At 42.8% G+C, this 22,351-nt stretch overlaps 1 protein-coding gene across 1 annotated transcript in view; it reads right to left on the bottom strand.

Annotated features, from left to right (window-relative positions):
- The window catches only part of PRKCE (protein kinase C epsilon), a 331,438-nt gene that overhangs the window by 16,319 nt on the left and 292,768 nt on the right, over positions 1 to 22,351 (bottom strand). Inside the window, exons 12-14 of the mRNA XM_066595547.1 lie at positions 15,305 to 15,443; positions 13,628 to 13,816; positions 4,613 to 4,759 (exon numbers count right to left, since the gene is read on the bottom strand). Coding sequence (XP_066451644.1) covers positions 4,613 to 4,759; positions 13,628 to 13,816; positions 15,305 to 15,443 — 475 coding nt within the window. The remainder of the gene's footprint in view (positions 1 to 4,612; positions 4,760 to 13,627; positions 13,817 to 15,304; positions 15,444 to 22,351) is intronic.

Genomic DNA, 22,351 nt, shown 5'->3' with positions numbered 1-22,351 from the left:
GGCACATTGGCCATGCGTGAGGAACTAGTGCGACAGAGCATCGTGTACAAAAATTACAAGTTATCCCCTATCCACAGGGTAGAGAATAACTTGCTGTTCGGTGGGGGTCTTCTGACGATCATGAGAATTGGACTCCCATGTCCCGTTCTACCTGTCACTGTGGTGATCCCTTCTCCTCCTGCAGTGATGGAAGCATAAAGGGAGTGCTTCATTCATTTTAATGGAACTGGCGGAAATACCGGAGATTGAGATACACAAACGACACCGAGTAGGTGCCATTCAGGCATCTCCGCAGGCGCACTGGAGTGTTGATGCTCCATTCTGTCTCCTCCTCACTGCGGAGTGTGTACTAACCCTGCAGTGAGCAGGATAGGGGACATGGGACCCCTGATTTCGATGGGGGTCTTAGCAATGAAATCCCCATCAATCAGCAAGTAAAGGCCCATTTACATGCAACGATTATCACTCAAAATTCGCTCAAACGATGTATTTTGAGCGATAATTGTTGCATGTGAATGCTACCATCGTTTACTTTTCGGCCGATCAATGATTTTAATGTGAGCATAAAATCTATCGTTTGGCTAGAGAACTGATAGCAGGGACCGCACGCTGTGTTCAGCTTGCAGGCCCGGGGCAGAGCAAAGGATCTGTATGCAAGGAACAGACCACCTGCTGTTCTCTGCATAGGGAGGCTTATTTACATGCAAATGAAGATAATAAGCTGCTATTAGGCATTAGTGTCCATTAGCAGTTTATGCAAAACAATCGCTAAAACTGTCAATCTCCCTATCTTTTGAACAAATTTGAGTGATCATCTTTGCGTGTAAATGGGCCTTAATTCCCTATCCTGTAGGTAAGGTATAACTTCTCAATTTGGTACAACCGCTTTAAGATAAGAGATCTTGTCAAAAAAGTTATGACATTCAAGTTAAACTTTGCTACATCTGTGCAAACCACACATGAACAAGAATGGCACTTTTTTGAGAAAGAAAAAGTTCCAGGCCCCTTTTTTTTCATTTCAGTCAACCCCTTTAACCTGCGCTGTAGAATCTCCTTCACCAACACCCTTCAGAGATGACAAGGCAAAGCATGTACAGTAACTTTCTGGTTCCTCGCACTGGCGGGCTCTAGTATGTATACTCCATAGACTGCTGTATGAGGTACAATACACAAGTAGTATTTCGTAAGTTAACACTCTACAGTACACAGATGTTTATGTGCCAGGCAATCAACACCTGCCCAACTGGGCATGGCACGTAGTAACACAACAGGTAATGCAAGTGTATAGCTTGAACACTGTAAGCATGTAGAAACAGGTTCGCCATGTGCGTCGGGTCTTAGTTCAAAATGTTCCATCTAAATTGCTTATTTGCAAAAAACGTGATCTATTTTTATTAGCAGCAATTTCCAGAATGAGCTTCCTTAAGTATCTCATGCATTTGGAAGGCTTCACGCTCATGTGCTAATACTAATGTATAGATAAAAGTAATGGACCGCTAATTCTCCCATAGTATGTTCAATGAATGCAATAACCTAAGCTCCTACTAGAGGTCCTGTATCCCTAATGTAGGCTGCTGTATAAGACAGGGTCAACGGATTGATGGGTAATAGAAAAGATGAAGGTTACTATCATCAGCATGGTAAATGCAGGGACTACATTGCGTCAGGAGATTGCCATGTAAGAATATCATTATTATATACACAAATTAGCCACTTCATTACAGACCCCCATCTAGTAGTACACTGGACCTTCTTCGGGATCCGAAACTGCAGCAACTCATCATAGCGTCCATCCACAAGTATCGGAGGACCTAGGATGTGCCCAGAAAACATTCTCCGCCCCATTACTTCACTTCTACCAGCCAGAACTGTTGACAGCTGACAGGAAGGGGGTCATCGATTCATGCTGCTTGCACCAAATTCTGACCCTCCTATCAGGACGGGGCAACAGAGATCTGGATTCATCTGATCCGGCGAGGTTTTCCACTGCTCAGTGATCCAATCTTTGCTCTTTTGCCCCCTGGCATCTTGTCTTTCTGATTCTCTTACACAGCAATAGTACTTGTCTGTGGTTATAGCCCGTTCGGGCTAAGAAAGGGCGAGCTGTAAATTCGGACATGTTAGTTGGCGTTTCATGTTTGTATTTGGTTATAATTTGCTTAACTGTGCAATGCCTGTTCATCAGAATGATTCTTGATCTCCTCCTCTGACCCCTTTAGTTGCTTATATCCACAGGATCCCCTATCACTGGATGTTTTTCCTTGATCACACCATTCTCAGTAAACTCTCCACACCGTTACACGAGAAAACCCCACAATGTTGTCAGTTTATGAAATCCTGTCTCTGGCTAGTCTAGCACCGATGACCCGGACTCACTGGAAGTCACTCAGATCGCTGGATTTCTGCATCTAATGTGGATTCACACTAAAATTGATCCATGGAAAACTTATCACTTGGTTTAATGCTGCAACCAGGGGTCACGGGTCTAATTTCCATACAGGCAAGTTTTTTAATGAAAGTGGCCAATCAATGTATTGGGTTTACAGTAAAATAATCCAAAACATTGGACCCTAAAGAAACAAAAAATGGACAATAGCTTCAAAATGTGTTTTTCACTCTTGAGGATCCCGCAACTCTGTTCATTGCATAGAAAACCAATTGAGTTTTCTAAGCACCATGTAATGCTTCATTTTTCCCGTAAAGGCACTGCAGAAATACTGAACACTGGGTACCATGTTGCCCTGCAGGTAACATTCAATCACTAGGGGGCACTATGTTATCATCAGGGGACCTTTCTAACAAAAAATATGTCCAAAGTGGATAACCCCCATAAGTACAGCATTGTGTGGGAATATTGGAACTCTACATACCATTGGTTTGTGGAATCAAAGGAGGGGCTAAACTTATAGACCCTCATTGAAGTTGACTAATGAAAGGCCTATATACATATTTGGTTTTGAGTTTATGTCTCACTTTATAACTGGATCCAATTAATTTAAAATATGTCAAATGCAAAATGCAATTAAGAGCAACATTAATCATATCCAAGGCATATTGCCAAAACAATCCCTGGCAGTGCCTACTCGAAACTGGCATGCCTTGTGCTGTTCTCATTTATGAACAACAGTGGAGAAGAGTGTAGAATATCAAGAGGATTAAGGGTACAATAATGGGAATATTACATCATGTGCGGAGCACTTCAGATTATATCATCACAACAGGAATAATAGTAAATTAACCGCCACTTGTACGGTTGAAACATGTTGCTTACGGCAACAAAACAAGACATTGCCATGGAGACGCATCTCGATCTTGTTGTCTTGTATTAATAAGTCACAGGAGGACACCAGCATGTATGACTTCTGTTTTTTGTATTCTTGCATGTTGGTCTATGGAGGTCATGTTGGTCCACAAGAGAATTTTAGGATTAATCAATACAAATAAGCAATGGAATAATTGTCAGCAGCGCCACCTATTGGAAAAGTAGCTACTCTATAAGTCAATATCCGTCCTTTTAACTGGCCTTGCCATATGTCTAGGGATATAAGCCAAACCAGAATATCCATGCAATACCCCTTGTCATGTTGCAAGGCCTGGGTATTGACTGAGAGGGTAGCTACCCTTCCAGTAGGTGGTGCTGTAGATGATGATTCCATTGCTCATTTGCATTGCGTGGCCTATATAAGACTCACAACACCTTTGTGGTGATCTCCACAAGAAGAAACATTACCCCATCAGACTCAGGATATATCAATGAAAAGCTTCACATCTGAGGAGAACAGAGGTTTGGTCTACCACTAATGTCAAGACTGAACAGATTCTGGAACAACCATAGATTTCAATAATGTCATCTGACTTTCCCAATCATCTCTCCATTACAATTGGCACTGAACCCATTCATTCATTCTTCCCCTCAGTAAAGGTCACAGATGTTAGATCCCCTCTCTGTAACCAAGATTTAGGGACACGGTAGAGCCATGGAAGCCTTGACGGAACATCGATATAAACCCATTATATGTCAATTGGGTCAGTTGAATTCATCGTGCGATGAGTCAATCACGGCATTTCCGACATGAACAGGAGTCATAGTATTGGTGTCCACATAGATCTAATTGGTACAGAGCAGCGGTTCGTGCTTCAGAGCTGCTACTCCTACAAAAACCATAGTCTTAACCCCTTTTTTTGAATTATGTATTGGAGTCCTGTTGGAGACCCAAGCACCTAGAATGCAAACAACTTTCCTTCTACAGCTAGACACTTCTATTTTCCCAGTCTTATGGTCATGCCTATGATCCTTTGATTCCCACATGAATTCGTAAATAAGGGAAAAACATTCATACACTGAACCCGAAATATCCACATGGACTCCTATAGGTATTTGTATAAACTTCACCTCCATATACAATGGATATAAAAAAAGTCTACACACCCCAGTAAAAATGCCATGTTTTCGTCATTTTAAAAAATAATTTCACATTTATTTCCACTTTCTATGTGACCCGTTATCGCCGTAGACTTTTTATATCCACTGTAGATATAGAACCGCTATAAAACAAGTCCTGTCTCCTTGTAAGCCACTCTCCCCATTGCGGTCTGCTTTGACTCTACTTACAATTCGTGGTTTGAATGGCGGCTTGATTTTCCTCTGCTCTAGAAGTACCCAGTCAATTTCTTTGAAGAACGGATGCTGTTTGATGGCATCTTCTAGCCCCTGGGACGGCACACATCCAAGCCTCTTGTTTGGGTTCTTTGTCATAAACTATGGGGAGAAAACAGATTCAGAGTTAGTCGATTACATTGCATATAGTATGCTGGTTTCTCATGTAAAATTTTGAAAAAAAGCTAACGTCAGATAAATGCTATACTTTCTAGAATTCATCTAGATAGGTGATGTAGAATGTAAGAGGGAAGCTGTCACCAGGTTCATGCTGCCCGAACTATAGGTATGAACCCAAGACAGGTATGCCTATTGCCCCTGTGGATGTGTTATCCTGAAACACTGCGGAATACGAAAACTTGTTGACAGATGGATAAAGTATATAAAAAATTAGGAAGATTACGTTGAAAAATAATGTATTTGTCTTTTCTGAAAGTTGATTAAAATAAATTCTACGGCCAGAATGCAGCTAATTTTTGACTCACGCTCTAATTGGATACAAGTGCTTCCTCTGTAGTATGCACAAATGTAACTTATTCAATATGGATATTTTAAAATATTTGAAGAAAAAATGGACAAGAAATAGAACTGAAAATGGCATGTTACAAAAAGGCAAAGCCTGGCAGTGGCACCGTGCTAATGTAACTCCAAGAGTCTGCTAATCGCGGCTTCCTTACTACTTATCAGGAAATGTCTACATCCCGAGAGGTGATGACAACTCCAGTACAGTAGGGCTACCATTCCTAGTGGGTATACTAAGCTGATCTAGCAGCCATTAGAAATAGAATCCAGTTCTATACCAGACCCTGTTATAGGTAGCGGCTGTCAGCAGTGATGATACTGTACTTCAAAAAGAGGACAAGACCCAAACTGTTTACAGTACTTCACATAATAGCACAGAAAATAATCAGTTTACTGCACAGTGCTTAGTACTTAGAAAGAAAATCAGCAAATGCAATCTGTCAAATAAAATCCAGCCCCTAGAAGGAGTTGTTGTTTTGTTGTAAAACTCGGCATGTAGTTCCATCTCAGGCGGATATACAAATGATTAGAGTGTGTAGTGACCTCTTCTTCCGCTTGTGTAGAGCTTGTTGGCCACTAGACGCCTCTACAACACAATTAAAGAGATTTCACCCACTTAAAAGAGAGCTTGAGAAGAGGCACATTTTTGGAATACGAGAAGCTAGACGTATCAACGCATTGCCCGCTACCTGGGCTGTTCTAACCAGACTGTTAGGAGGTGTTGGGACCAGTGGATGTGTGAGGACACACAAGGTGACCAGGCTTAGGATGCCACCCACAGACCACGAGTAGAGAGGATCGTCTGATCATTCGACAAGCACAAGCAGCTCCAACTGTTTTGTTGTCTACCATCCAGAGACTGGTGACGCCATCGTTACAGGCCCCTATGCCTATTGGAAGCATTTCCAGGCACTTGGCTGAAGGACATTTGGTCTCATTGCAAGCCATTACTGCCTTTTGACATCCACCCATTTTTGCCTAAGCTTGCAATGGTGTCACAAATGATGAAACTGGACTGCTACCAAGTGGAACTGGGTTGTCTTCAGTGACAAATCCAGGCTTAGTTTGGGCACTGACGACGGTTATGTTCATGTCTGGAGACTTTGTGGTGAGCGTCAGTGGTACAAGTGACAATGACAGCTCAGCTATATGTTCAGGACATCCATGATTTTATAGTGAGGGTGATCAATGAGTGGAACAGGTTCCCACGGGAGGTGGTGAGTTCTCCTTCAATGGAAATGTTCAAACAAAGGCTGGACAGACATCTGTCTGGGATGATTTAGTGATCCTGCAGTGAGCAGGAGGTTGGACCCGATGATCCTGGAGGTCCCTTCCAACTCTACCATTCCATGATTCTATTCTGATTCCTGTAGCCACATTAGGATTTCTTGCCTTCCTCTGGATGAACATGGGGGAGCGGAAACAGGCTGAACTGGATGAACACTTCTCTTTTTTCAGCCTATCATACTATGTTACTATGTTACATATGTTGCCTCTCATAGTCGCTTCCAAGAGGCATTTTCCAGCAGGATAACGCTCAGCTGCACCCACAAGGGGGTCACAGGAACGCCTCCATAACATTACCACACTTCCGTGGCTGCCCGGTTGCCAGATTTATCGCCAACACAACATCTATGGGACCATCTGGGACACCGACTTCGACAGCCTACGAGTTTGCACGATCTACAAGCTCAGTTACAACAAATGTAGACTGATATGCTGCAGGATACTCTAGAAACTGTATGCCTCCATGCCCGTCCATATGATATCTTGTATCCAAGCTAGACATGAGCTAACAGGGTACTAGATCCGGCCTTCAAGGGGTCAGTTTTCCAAAATAAATTTTCAGCATTATGATCACACATAAAGTTTCAGTCGAATCTGAGAACTCGTTCTAGGTGCTTGTATTTTTTTTGACAATGAGTGTATGTTCCATACAGACACTGAACCAGCAGGGGAGGCTAAGAGCTGTGAATTCAGGACTAAAAAGAAATCAACTGAATTCACATGAAAGGTCTAATCTATTGACTACAAGATAAGGGCTAGGAAAACTATGAAATATTAGTATTTGCAAAGTTACATAACATTTTATTAATGGAGCATTCTGATCCAATAATATTATGGCATACTATTAAAATATACTATAGCATGATCAATGGGTCCCACCTCTGGGATTCTTGCAGATCCGGAGAATGAAAGGGCAGAGTTCCTTTTGACATCTGCATAGCGGCACTCTGAACACTCAAGTGCATAGACATATGCTGTAGTTCCCTTAACAGTATGTGGTCGCTGCAGTAAAACTCTGTGATTGACCCACAGCATTACAGTTTTATCCTATTCGTAGGACAGGGAATAACTTGCTGATCAGTGGGGGTCCCAAGAACAGGTGTCCCGTGTCCCCCATCCTCCTCAATGTGGGGTTACTGGATTGCCCGCCATGGATGTTGCAAGTGCACCAGTGCTCAATTCACTTTCAATGGGACGGCCAAGTACCTGAGCTGCACACCTGCTCGGGTATTTCCTTGAACTCCATTGAAATGTATGAAGCACTGACTATTCATGCTCGGCCAGTGCTCCATTTAGAGTGACGTGACTGTGGGAGGAAAAGCGACCCCTTAGTGACAGGAGAGCAGGACTCAGAAGTCCCGTTCACAAAATCGGCAGTGGATCTCAGCGGTAAGACCCCCACCAATCAGCAAGTTATTCCCTATCCCGTGGATAGGGGCTGACTTGATATTCTGATACAACCCCTGTAAGATCGATGGGTATCCTCACAGTCAAACCCTTATGAATCTGTAAATAATCTGCTGCAGAAAATCCACATCAAAATCTGCTTCAAAATTTGCAGCAAAACCTGCAGATTTTCACTCAGCCCTTCAACTCATAGGGTGAAAACTGCAGCAGATCCAAGTCAAAAACTGGGTCAAAATCCATCTGGATCCGACCCTGTCACGTGCAGGAGGACTAAGTTTGCAATTACAGAATTAGCCGGACAACCCCTTTAAAATTTACTTACACACAAGATATTTTACTGACTACCTATAAGTCCACAACATTTCAGTAGACTTGCCCGTTTTCCTACATGATGGTCAGTACAATGCGGAAACATTTATACCGATACAGCAGAAAAAAGGGAAAGGGTTGATGGCCACGTATGGGAGTCGCCAGTAAGGAATTCTTTGCCCCAAATGCAATTTTATATAGGAAAAGTGTTTCTGGCTAAAGTAAGTCAAACCAGTGTCTGCTAGCACAATGTAAGGAAACCGAGCATTCCAAGTCTAATCCCTTGTTAGCATTCTCCAGCAAAGTGTACAGACGCCTTCGAGCTTCCGCTGCCTTTCCTGTAAAACACAACAACAGAACTGGCCTATGTGACTTGGATCACAGAGGGACCAGCTACACGGCTATTAATAATTGGCAGACAATCACTTTCTAGGCATTGCAGACATTTAATTCTACGCCTGTAGATCTATCTGCGTGGGAGATAATTCACCCAAATACCTACATGTGATTAGACCTTTCTGTGACATCTTCATCCTGGAAGGCTGGTTATACAGACTACAATCCTGTGATGACCCGGCTTGTGTTCTGATTATTACGGTACCTCAGTAACCAGCCCCTGAAGGTTAGTCCTCATTCCCCAAAACATCCTAAAAAAAGAGTATTTACACCAGTTCTCCCTCCCAATGTCTCTCAGCTCCAGTCCTCAACTTCCCCCAACATGTCATGTTTTCAGGACTTCCTTAGTATTGCGCAGGTGATGTAATGATTGTCCGTACCTCAGGAAGGCTACATGTGTTCACTCTATAGTAACATCGTATGTAGAGCCAAAAAAAGACACATGTCCATCCAGTTCAGCTTATTATCCTGCAATGATGATCTAGAGGAAGGCAAAAAACCCCAAGGAGATAGAAACTAGAGATGAGCGAACGTACGCGGTTCGGGTGTTTTTGCACTCGAGCACCGCTTTTTACGAGTAACTGACTACTCGGACGAAAAGATTCGGGGGGCGGCGTGGTGGAGCGGGGGGTAGCAGTGGGAAACAGGGGGGAGCTCTCCCCCCCCCCACTCCCCTCTGCAACCCCCCGCTCACCCCCGGCGCCCCCCGAATCTTTTCGACCGAGTAGTCAGTTACTCGGAAAAAGCAGTGCTCAAGTGCAAAAACACCCGAAAAGAGTATGTTCGCTCATCTCTAGTAGAAACCAATTTTCTTCATTTTAGAGAAAAAATTCCTTTCCGACACCAATCTGGCAATCGGAATAATTCCCGGCTCACCGACCCTTTTGAAGTAATCAGTGATATAACATATAATATTGTAACGCCCAAGAAAGACGTCCAGGTTCCTCTTGAACTCTTTTATTGAATTTGCCATCACCACATCCTCAGGCAGTTTCACTGCTCTTACAGTAAAGAACCCCCTTCTATGTCTGTGTAGAAACCTTCTTTCCTCTAGTTGTAGAGGATGCCCCCTTGTTACAGTCACAGTCGTGGGTATAAACAGATGATGGGAGAGATCTCTGTATCGTCTCCTGATATATTCACACATAGTTATTAGGTCGCCCCTCAGTCATTGTTTATTACTTTAGTTGCCTGTCTTTGTACCAGCTTAGGCTGTGATATGTTATTCTTGAGTGTCGGTGGTCAAAACTGTATACAATATTGCATGGGTGGTCTGACCAGTGACTTGTAAAGAGGAAGAACAATGTTCTCGTCATGTGCCTCTAGACGCTCCCCATGATCCTATTTGCCTTGGCAGCAGCTGCCTGACACTGGCTGCTCCAGTTAAAGGGGTACAGAACAAGATTTATGAAATAATAGATAAAAAGTCCTCTTGACCATCCTTCATTTGACAAGACGATGGGCTCCTTGTGATATACTGGTTATTAAATGGGTTGTCTGCGACATTTAAAATACTGTCTGCAAGCAGGAGATGCATTACTCTCTGGAAAGTCCAGTGTCACTCCAATGCTGGCCCGCAGGATGACATTCATTGTAAAAGTATAGCAAAGTAAAAAAAAAACTTATACATAATGAGAAAATTGACTTCCACTTTATAAAAGTATTAATTGGGAGGAAGACTGCATTTTTTGGTGGAGTAAAATTTTTAAGCGGCCATTTTGAACCTTAGGTTTCTCCTATTAGAAGGGAGTCATGAGATATATCAGTCTTGGCTAGAATGTACTTAGAAACACACTGCAAGTGTCAGTTTTTCCCTATCTTTACTTGTTTAGGAGTTCAGTGAGCGCAAACGTTTCGCAAAAGGCTTTACATGACATTCGTTGTGTCCACCATTCTGTCGGATGCACATGGTTAAACACTTAACTACTGTTTCATGTGAGTCGTGAGGTCAACCACCGGCATTGGTCTGATGATAATCCAATAATTAGAATGCGCATTAATCATGAGCATATGTGCCTCTCCCCCCCCCCCCCCACCTATTGTATCTAGGGAACATGTTTACATGTTCATTATTACAGTACACTGAAGCTTGGCTATAATGAATATGTAAAGTCTACAGCACAATATATACAGTACAGCGTTTTATCAGGGTTTATACCTTTATACATTGCATTCGCATGCTCAGATATAATGTGCCTTTTTTTCTAGCTCAGTAAGTGCTAAAAATAAAAATGACCTTATTTTGCCCCGTTAACGATACCTGAAATTTCACAAGACCCAAATCAGAACATTACATTGTAGTTTGGCTCGATTCCAAACCCCAGGAGTTCTAAATATTCAATGGCTTTAAATCCCGAAGTAATCCTCCTGTTTACATGCACCGTGCATCATTACGGTGTTATTCACCCGTCTCCTAACAGGGGGTCATATTTACTTGTACAGCAACCATGTCATTTTCTGTAGGTTACCGGAGAGCTGTGTGAATATCTGGCATCTCCCAAATGCTTTAGTTCATCATTTCAGAGATTTTAGATAATTATGTCTTTGCACCAGACTTACTCAAGAAATTTTTTTTCTACTAACTACTCAGGGGTGCATATAAAATCCCAGAGCCCAACAACAGAGCGCCATCTAGACTGCGCCCCTTCCAGTTTCCTTATACGCTCCTACCTTCTCAGACACTGAGTGCTGCTATTACTTACAACCTTGTAAGCCAGGATAAGAAATCTTTGCTGGTCTTTACTGGTGAAGTAAGAATTACCGGCAGCCGGGTGAGCAGCGGAACAGTTCTGCTTAGGAGCAAAATGCATGTGCTTTCTGATAGCTGCAATGAGTGGGAGCTAATGGACAAAAAAAATGATACAACCCCAGGAAGTGGTGGATATGAGCTATATCTATGGGTATAGTGTATAGCACTGCTGTCCTGACTTATTTACAGCTTCAGCTTCAGTCATCGGTCATTTAATCCTCCACGCTCTAATGAGATGACAAAGCTGACTCTGTCCGAGTCTACACAGAAAAGCTGAAAAGTGAGCTGAATGAAACCAGACACATCAGTCTATTGTATATGCTTTAGTGGCAACTGTAAAAACTCATATATTTCAAAAAAATGTTTAATGTGGAGACTCACAAAAAAGTTTATAATAAAAATAGTTTTAGTTACCTTTTGATGATAAATTAGCATTGAAAACTTTACCATTGCTACTAGACATTTACTGACAGTGCCATCTCATAAAGAGATGGCATGTCTCCAGGATATGCCGCCAGTTTATGATCCTGGGGTCGGACATCCAGGACCCCACCAATCCTGATAATGAAGGATCCTCTCTAGATTTTCCCACCACTCCACCTGGCACCTACTGTGCATGGAAGTACAACTGGCAGAGTTCACTTGAATAAAGCCACGCTGGATCAACTGTGAATCAGTGGTTCAACGTTTCAGGTCCTCAGAATTGAGAGGGTCCTACACTGATCATAAAGGGAAGGAATTTCATATGCAATGACATTACAAGATGGAAATACCCCAGGGGCGTAACTATAGGAGATGCAGGGGATGCGGCTGCACCTGGGCCCAGGAGCCTTAGGGGGCCCATAAGGCCTCTCTTCTCATATAGGGAGCCCAGTACTATGAGTAAAGCATTATGGTTGGGGGCCCTGTTACAAGTTTTGCATTGGGGCCTGGGAGCTTCAAGTTACGCCTCTGAAACACCCCTTTAATTTTTTTTTTAATAGAGTCGCAAGAAAATAAGGAGCAGTTGTACTATCTTTCTATCTATCTTAACTTTCTTCCTATTAGTCAATTTTAAACTCCAGTGAAGGTTTTTGATTTATGCCTTGGAATAAATATTTCCAGGAACAGAAAATACTTTGCTTAAATGTTATTTCTATGACTGCATAAGCCAAGTAATGTAAAAATACTGGACAGATTTATGCTTCTTCTCAAGCTCATTCAATCTGATGTGGGATGAAATAAACAGATGCAGACTTTGACCATTGAACCCATTTTCATTAAGACATCAGAAATGTAGCAATTACAAGTAGTGGAAAAATAAAATGAAACCCCTGTCAACATGCCATACTGTGGTATATAGACGACATACCGTGGGGTCCCTCACTCAGCACCCCTGTCTATAACTAGAAGAGAGAAACACTCAAGAAGAATGTTTGTCTTGTTTCGGAACAAACCCATTGTGGCCCTAATCTTATGTCTGTATGCACAACGGGGCCCAAACCGAAAGGAGCAGCTGGTGGCTTTCAGAACAAACATTTTGCTTGAAGGGGTTTTAGGCCCCATTGCCCACTTGTAGAACCCTTGAGCGGCCAAAACAACACAAATGACCCCATTTTAAAAACTGGACCCCTTAACGAATTGATCTACGGGGGATTTTTTTCCCAGCATTAGTTATTACAACCGATGATAGCTGTGACTTTAGACTTTTGCCGTTTCCCTGGCAAAATGGGACAAGTGTCTGTCATTCTCCCACACTATGCCTATAGTTGTAATTAGACATCTGATTAAGTGATGTGGGCACAACTGGTGCCATCACCCCCCAATGTCTGCCCACCATATTAATTCTAGAGGTGAAAGAAGTGCCACAGGAAAAGGAGTTAGTTTTTATAGTATAAAAGTATGTGTGGTTGGTTGGAGTATTTGGCACGCGCTATATTTCTAGGAACTCTAACACGGTGCGGCTAAAGTCATAATTATTTGTATTTTCAAGGTGACTTCTACAAAGTGATCGGAGCTGATTCCATCCAATCATTGGCAGGGGCACAGCGAGCTGTAAAGCGTCAAGCAGATAACAGATCGACTAAACTTTCCCGTTTATTACAAGTCTCCAGCGCTCTGGTTCATACTTCATATGACTGCACAGAACACAAACATCATGTTCCTTTCCCACAAGAAGTGTAATTTATCCCAGGCCCCATTATCCAACCAGTGCCACTATGAACTGCATCTGAACTCCCATAGGGTGGCTGTTCTCTATTAGTCAATTTCAGTTTTCGGGGAAAGAAGAATAATAACAAGAAACATCATGCAAGACTTACTGCTTTCAAAATGCTGACAGCTTCCTTACTCAGCCACACAGGGTACAGGACGTCATCGTGAAGAATGGATTCGAAGAGGTCATCTTCATTGTCGGCCTCAAAAGGTGGTTGACCTGCCATCATCTCGTACATCAAGACACCGAGAGCCCACCAATCCACCGAGGGCCCATATTCTAATTCTTGTAATATCTGGAAACAAGAACATTAACATAAGTCTTGATATATTTAAGAATGGGTGAAGACAGTGAGAAAATGTCCAATGGTGGCCCGCTGATAATAATGTAGATGATGGTACTAGATGACAATAAGCTGCCCTTCAAAGGGCCAGCGAAATCCTTATATTACGAGTTTGTGAGGTCCTAAGACGGCCATATACATTAGGTAGAAATAGGTTGGATTGTCCTACTGTCATGGCATGAACAGTTGTCAGTGATCAATTGTTTCTCAGATACAGCCATACACATTGTAGACCACATAGGCCACTACAGTTAGGCCCCCTTCACATGGGCATACTCAATACACAACCGATGGATATCAAAGGGTTGGTTGACATGCATATATTTTCCTGCGCATTTCAGTAGCGCAAAAAAATGCAGCATGCTCTATTTTCATCCATTTTTGTACCCAAGGTCCCCATAGAAGGCAATGAGGATGTGCAAATGTGCGCAAAATACACTAGGATCTGTGTGAAACACTGGGTCATTTGCACAGGAAAAAGAACACATTTGGAACTCATTAAACTAATTAGCCATTTCAATCGGTGCGTCTTTGCTTGCCGCACACAAATGAACATGCCTTGGAGTCACAAAAAGTACAGTAAAATACACTGATGCGTGTGTAAAAAAAAATCATATATTCTGCAAATATGCAGTGCTAAGGCGTGCGCAAATACGCATATGCTCGTATGCAGAGGGCCTTATTCCGACTGGCCACACATGTTTAATGATATCAGGCAAAGGAGTAATGATCTTTCTTTGAATGATGCTTCTAGGAATGAAAAATCTTTCGTTCGATTATCAGCCAAAAGTTTCAAACATGGCCAACTTCTATCCAAACAATGATGGCGTGCCATCGATCAGCTGAAATGACTGTTCATTGCTTATTTTCACCCAGTAAACTATTGTTTTGGGTGAAATAATTTGTTTTCATCAACTTTAGTCTACATTTTTAGTAATGTATCGAAGAAACATTAACAGCGGCCATATACATTAGATGTATATCGGCTGAGCCCGCTGATTTCGGCAGGTGCAGCTGATCATCTAACATGTACGGGAGCTTCCCCACTCTCCCCAGTTGGAAGATGTCTTGGAAAAAAAAGGACCAGGCAATTGGATTTCAATTGATCAGGGAGATAAGCTGCTGCCAGAAGAGTCTGGCAGTAGCTCCCCCCCCCCCCTCTATATTCAGAACGCACGAACACTCGGGTGAGCATGCATGTATAAGAGGGTGTTGTATGAGACAGCTGTCGGCCAAACAAAGAGACAGCCATCTATCGTGAATGGCCAACCCAACACTTCGGCATGAGGCCCGCACTAAGCCTCTACACAGCCATGCAGATTTCCAACAAGCTACAGGACGTATTACAGCTTTTAGAAGTCTTGGAGTAGAGAATATGAATACTAATGGAACCACAGGACTGCATGTAATATTCTGGAGCCTCATGTGACTAGTACCTACCTCAGGAGCGATGTAGTCAGGTGTACCACAAAAGGTTGTCGTAGTTACTCCATTCAGAATTCCCTCTTTACACATCCCAAAGTCAGCCAGTTTACAGTGGCCTTCTGCGTCCAGAAGAATATTGTCCAGTTTAAGATCCCTGTAAAAAGAATAAGAGCATTTTAAGTAAAATAAAGCTTATTTCCATCCAAGCAAAGATGAAAAATGTGCTTATTTTGTTAGTGTATAAAATATCGTATTACCTTTATTGCTATTACAAAGTACTGGAATTGTATAACATTGTATAACAGTTCTAAAATCTTTTCTTACAACTCATCAATGTAATATTCCTCTTCTGTTCCTCCTGAAAATGTACGAATAAATTGACAAATGGGTGTTACCACTGCCCTTGTGAATCAAAGTGTCTGGGGCAGGATTATTGCTACACACCCTGACCCTATCACTAAGGCCTCATGTCCACGGGGAAAATCATGCCCGCCGTGGATTCTTCATGTAGAATCCGTAGCGGGTCCCTCCAGCCCCGCAGACATGAGGCCTAAAAATCTGAATAAACTGACCTGCTCTGGACGATGCGGATCTTCCTTCCTTTGCGGCCGGATCTAATTTCTTCGGCCCGGCGGATGTGCTCGGCACGCCGGCGGCGAAGAAAGAAGATCCAGCAGCAAAGAAGGGAAGAACCGCATCGTCCGGAGCAGGTGAGTTTAATTCTGGTACGGGTCTCCGGGCGGCTTCCATAGGCTTCAATAGAAGCCTGCGGGAGCCGTCCCCGCAGGAGACCCGCACGAAAATGGAGCATGTTCATTTTTTTCCCGCACGCGGATCCGCGTCTGACAAGAAAAATGACATCCACAGGTATTTAACTACCTGCGGGTGTCCAATGCATCCCTATGGGGCGCGGATCCGCATGCGAGAGAAATGCTGCGGATTTTAAGCCCGTGGACATGAGGCCTAAATACAATCTGCTCAGAGTCTGCGGCAGATTTCCGCGGCAGACTCCGCGCGTATTTGCTTTAAATGGTATTTTTTTTGCATGCAGATATCCGCACACATTGCTATCAATGTGATAGCAATGTTGCCGATCCGCGGAATCCACGGCAGAATGGAGCATGCCGCGTTTTTTTCTCCCGCGCGTGAAAAACGCAATTCTTTTAAAATGCCATCCGCGGGTGCAAAAATCAATTTAATGGACTGCGGATGGCCAATGATTCCCTATGGGCAAAATCCGCTGCGGAATCCACAATTCCATTTAGCTAGTGGACATGAGACCTAAATGTCCCAGAAATTTCGCCATTGTGTGTTTGAGTTTTGCTTCCACCGTGTTCACCGTTTAGTAAAAAAACAAACAAAAAACTTTCTTTTCTGGATCAGCACGATCACTGCGATACTGAGTTAAGATTTTTTAAATCTTTCACTACTTTAGCACAATAAAAACACGTTTTTTTAAAGAAGAACAATTTAATGTGCATTGATTGCCGCATGCTAAGACCTAGAGCACATGTGTCAAACACAAGGCCCACGGGCCGAATCCGGCCCACTGCCTCATGTTATGTGGCCAACGGCTTGCCGACGCCGCTCACCACTGAAGCGATTACTGCTGTTCCCAGCGCACACTGACGTCAGTGTGCAGCCAGGATCCTCCTCCCCTGAGTCCCCTGCTCTTCAGTTCCACAGGAGAGGACTCAGGGAGGAAGCGTGCCGGGTGCACACACTGATGTCAGCGTGCATCCAGGCTCAGCGCAAGCAGAAAGAGTGGCGCTGACTGCAGGGAGCAGGTAAGTATAAGGGTTGGGGGAAGGTTAATATTACTGCTGCGGGGGGGGGGGGGGTTAATGGTGCTGGAAGGGGTTAATATTACTGCTGCTGGGGGGGAGGTTAATTAATATTACTGCTGCTGGGGGAGGGGGGTTAATATTACTGCTGCTGGGGGGGTTAATTAATATTACTGCTGCTGGGGGGGTTAATATTACTGCTGCTAGGGGGGGTGGTGGTTAATATTACTGATGTTGGAGTTGGTTAATATTACTGCTGCTGGGGGGGGTTAATATTACTGCTGCTGGGGATGATGTTGCTGAGGTGTTATTACTAGTGAGGGGGTATATATTACTGTGAGGGTTACTGTTACTACTGGGGCCACTGTGGGAGTCGCTATTACTACTGGAGCCACTGTGGGATACCCTGTTACTACTGGGGCCACTGTTGGGCTCGCTATTACTACTGGGGCCACTATGAGGGTTACTATTTTTACTGGGGCCACTATGAGGGTCACTATTTTTACTGGGGCCACTATCAGAGTCACTATTACTACTGCGACCACTATAGGGGTCACTATTAGGGCTCATTCACACGGGCGTAATCGTATTTCGGTCACACAAATACGCTGTGTATTTGCGTAATCGAAAATCGCTTATGCCTGCATATTTGGGCACGCAAAAAAGAACGCAGATGGGCCCATTGAAATGGTGAGCAAATATGCAATGAATACACAGGTTTCCTGCGCATTCACCACGTATTTGCGCGGCCCATTCACTTCAATGGCCTATTGGGGTGCGTAGTATGCAACAAATAGGTCATGCTGAGTGAAAATATACAACATGTGAATGAACTCATTGAAATCAATGGCTTCTATTCACTGCTTATTATGTACGCAAATACGCTTGTGTGAACAAGCCCTTACTATACTGTCTTACAATCGGCCCTTTGAAGGTCACCATAAGCCCGATGTGGCCCTCGGTAAAAATGAGTTTGACACCCCTGACCTAGAGCATTTTTATCTTTCCAGCAATGGAGCTATGCGAGGGCTTATTTTTTATGGAAAGAGTTGCCGTTTTTATTGCTATCATTTTGATGGGGTACATGTGACTCTTGGATTGCTTTTTATTGTATTTTTTTGAAAGGCAAACAAAAGCATTACTTTTATGGTGTTTACCATGTGAGAGAAAAAACTAAATCTTTTCATTGTTATGGTCGTTGTGAACACAGTGATACTGATTATCTACTGCCTTTTAAAAATTATTCGGTATTTTATATATTTAAAAAAGGGATTGTATATGGAGACACCCAGAATTCAAAGAGGGGCGGTAAAGCCAATTATTTACACAATGGCAAACCAAAGGTATAGAGACTGTCCAACATGTTAGACTACATCCACAGGAGCCTGGACTACAAACTTTCCCAGAACTCCGAGAAGCCTTTGAGCTCCCAAACACACACTTCCTCTCTTCTGCACAGTTGAGAGGATATAGAATCACCAACTTATGACAAATAGATAAAGAACATGTCTCTAATCGCTAGACCTCTTAACCCCTTAATGACGCGGCCCCTTTTTCTTTTTCCATTTTTGTTTTTTCCTTTCCCCTTCAAAAAAATCTTAATTATTTATCCATCGCCGTCGCTGTATGAGGGCTTGTTTTTTGCGGGACGAGTTGTATTTTTCAATGGTGCTATTTAAAGTACCATATAATGTACTGAAAAACTTAAAAAAAATTCCAAGTGGAGTAAAATGAAAAAAAAACAACATTTCGCCATCTTTCAGTGCGTCTTGTTTCTACGGCGCACAAACGGCAACAAAAGCGACACGATAACTTTATTCTATGGTTGGGTACGATTACTACGATACCAAACTTGTATAGTTTTTTTTTTTTACTGTACTACTCTTTTTTTTTTTTCAAAGACATTTAATTTTTTTCAATTATTTTCTGCGGTCATTTTGTGCGCGCAATAACTTTTTTATTTTTCCGTCGACATAGTTTAGCGAGGGCTCATTTTTTGCAGGATGTCCTGTAGTTTTGTACCAATTTGAAATACATACGACTTTTTGATCGCTTTTTATTGTGCTTTTTCTGGGAGACAGGGTAACTAAAAAAGTGCATTTCACGCGTTCTTTATTTTTTTTTCGGGCGACGATCACCTTGCGGGAAAAATAATGCACAACTTTGATAGATTGGACGCGATACCAAATACATATTTTAATTTTATGATTTAGATTTTTTAATAATAGATATAGCAAAAGGGGGGTGATTAAAACTTTTATAACTTTTTTTTTTACAATTAAAAAAACTTTATTGATTTTTTTTAAACTTTACTTTAAAGTCCCTCTGGGGGATGACAACCAGCGATGCTTTGATCACTCCTGCAGTATGACGTAATGCTATAGCATTACGTCATACTGCCATTTAACAGGCAGTCTATCAAGCCACTCCACGGGGATGGCTTGATAGGCAGTCTGGTAAGGCAGCCCTGGGGCCTTTCAGAAGCCCCCCGGCTGCCATGACACCTGCACGGCTTCCCCGATCTCACCGCGGGGGGGCCGTGCGGGCTTCCCGAACATTGTTCTGGGGATTTTAATGAGCTGTTAGAATTGACAGCGGCATTTAAATGGTTAATAGCCGCGAGCGGCCGATAGCGGCTATTGCCCGCGGGTGTCAGCTGTAATAAATAGCTGACGCCCGCACTGTATGAAGAGAGGTTGTCTCGCAACCTCTCTTCATACATACCCTGCTGCTCCATGACGTACCTATACGTCATGGAGCGGGAAGGGGTTAATCCCCTCCCCCTCACGAAAACACTCCCTCTAGTTTATACCGAGTCTTCAGGTTAAACCTTGCAGCATTCGATGGCTTATCGATCTTTAAAAAATGGTCGGAAGGAATCAATGATCCAGAAATCCTTACATTGCATGACGCAAACCAGTTGGGTAGATTAAGAATAGACTAAGAGAGGGGAGAAGAAAATCAACGAACGGTGATAGATGGTCTATGTCAGGCCTCCATCTGCTATGGGAAACCGCTGATATCTAGCAATCGTACTGTGGTGATGGGTGACAGGAGGAGCCCCCTTGCCCCTGTCATCTGCTTACATGCTGCAGTTGCTAGTGATTGTGACATGTTAGGGGTTAAACTACCAGGATCAGAGGTTTTTCTGCTCCAGACAGTTAGGGCTTTTTCACACGGGCAAGGTGGATATCGGACCATGAATCATAGCTCGATATTGCACTTGCCAACGTGTAAAAGCGAGGTATTTTAATGTGAAAAACGCCTCGCATCACTTCAGGAATTAAGGGAATCCCCGCTGTACCAGAGGATCGCGAAGTTCTCCCATTGCTTTCAATGGGGCAGGTGCTGGTGCTGCCAGCCCAATTGAATACAATGGGTGATCTCGCAGAAAGAAAGGACATGCTGTGATGTGTTTCCCACATAGTATCGCATCGCGGTGCCATGAAGAAAAACATCGCTAATGCGAATGAACCCATTCAAAAATTTTTTAAATGGGTTAATTCAAATCTCGTAACACACAAATCTCGCGTGATTTTCACGCCAGTGTGACGGCAGTCTTAGAGCAGGATTCTGGCCGTTGGTAGTCAGTCAAGTCACCGCCTTGTGCAGGTTTAAGGCCCATTAGTGAGGTCAGTAAAAAGGCATATTGGCGATCACTAAGGGGTTAATCTATGTCCACCTTTTGTGATCAATTATTTTTTGAAAATGCGCAAATGCATTAAAAATGAAATAAATGTGTAATAGATTTTGATGACAATATTTCTTATTGTTTTCTACTGCTCCTATGCAAATTGATGCATTGCCATGGCAACAGACAACAAAATTTGTCTTAAAAACAACTCAAAAGTACTTAGATACACTCTTAGGTGACCCAAGAGTGTTATACAGGGCTTTTATGGCTGTTAGCCATTGATATATACCAGTTGGTGACATTCCAGTTTAGTTCAAACTAATTTGGATCAACAAACTTTTTGCCCAAATTCAGCAAACTGGTCGAACCGAACTTATGAAAAGTTCACTCATCACTATTTTTTAAAATTAAATGCTCAAAAAGCACCACAGCAGGCACTAATGCAATGTATGAAAGTAAATGAGAATAATGCTCATTGGTTTTAATTCTATCCCATTCGTTAACCCTTTCTAATCCAATTTGTATCCTGGTTTTCCTAGTGGGCTTACACTTTTTCTGCTATTATACAACGGCGCTATATGCTGGTTAAAGCCAGTACTGCATGAGGCGACACGTTGGATAGGCTCCGACAGCAGAGAGGCTGGCAATATACAGTAAGAGAACCCCAACGAACGTCTTCCAACATCAGAGCTGTACAGCCTTAAATCATAATGTCTTCAGACGTTAGACAGTGGATTGGAAAGGGTTAATAGAATTTCCAGCTGGCAAACCTGCCCTACCAAATGACTTGTGAAAATGAAATAATACTTATGTAATAAATGCTGTAACCCAATGTTATCTTCCAGATAGATGATAGGAGCCTTTAAGATCAGCAATGTCTAGTCAATCCTCTGCAGGCTTCGGGGTCCTTTTTCTTGGCAAGTCAGAAGTTGGCAAACGTTTTCACCTTTTGTGCCCGGGCAAATGCAGAAATGATGGGACAGAACACATTGGCTTTACTGTGTGATGCAGCTCAAAGCCGTGTCTTTAACAGAGCACAGTCTTACAGTATAAGCCACTGCCGAGGAGCCCATTGAATGGGACACCTGCTGACATAATTCATTTCCTACTAAGAGACTTATCGATGTGCTTAATGACACATAAACTCCTGCATAAGATCTTACAATATCGGACATTTCTCATATCCTGCATTCTGTCAGATATGGAAAAAAAAACAGTAACGTAATAAAAAATTAAGTCACTTATGACGATGTGTTTCTGGCAAAGTTAAGCAAAAACTATTTCCGCCCCCAAAGGGGTTATCTCCTGGATTTTGTAAATCCACATCTCCCTAGTTATGTAGTGATGTATGCCATACTTCCATATAATTACATAACTAGGGAGATTAGCCAGTAATATCTGGCTAGGTGACAGCCAAGGCTGCCAACTGTCCATAAATTCCAGGACAGCCCGTAAAAAAAAAAAGATGCGCCTGTGATCTTTTTGACATTGCTGGTGCCTAAGCATTGTGATTGAAGTTATCAGCATTGTACAGCTCATAGTAAATGCTGGTAACCTGTTCATATCCGTATATTGAGCTATAGACACAGACCTATAACATTAATATTGTGTAGGTCCCTTGTGCCACCAAAATAGCTCCGCCCG

The sequence above is a fragment of the Eleutherodactylus coqui genome, chromosome 3 (assembly GCF_035609145.1).
Source record: "Eleutherodactylus coqui strain aEleCoq1 chromosome 3, aEleCoq1.hap1, whole genome shotgun sequence".
NCBI classification, from domain to species: Eukaryota; Metazoa; Chordata; class Amphibia; order Anura; family Eleutherodactylidae; genus Eleutherodactylus; species Eleutherodactylus coqui.
Note: the sequence above shows the minus strand (reverse complement) of the source record. Positions and strands in the feature narration are given on the sequence as shown.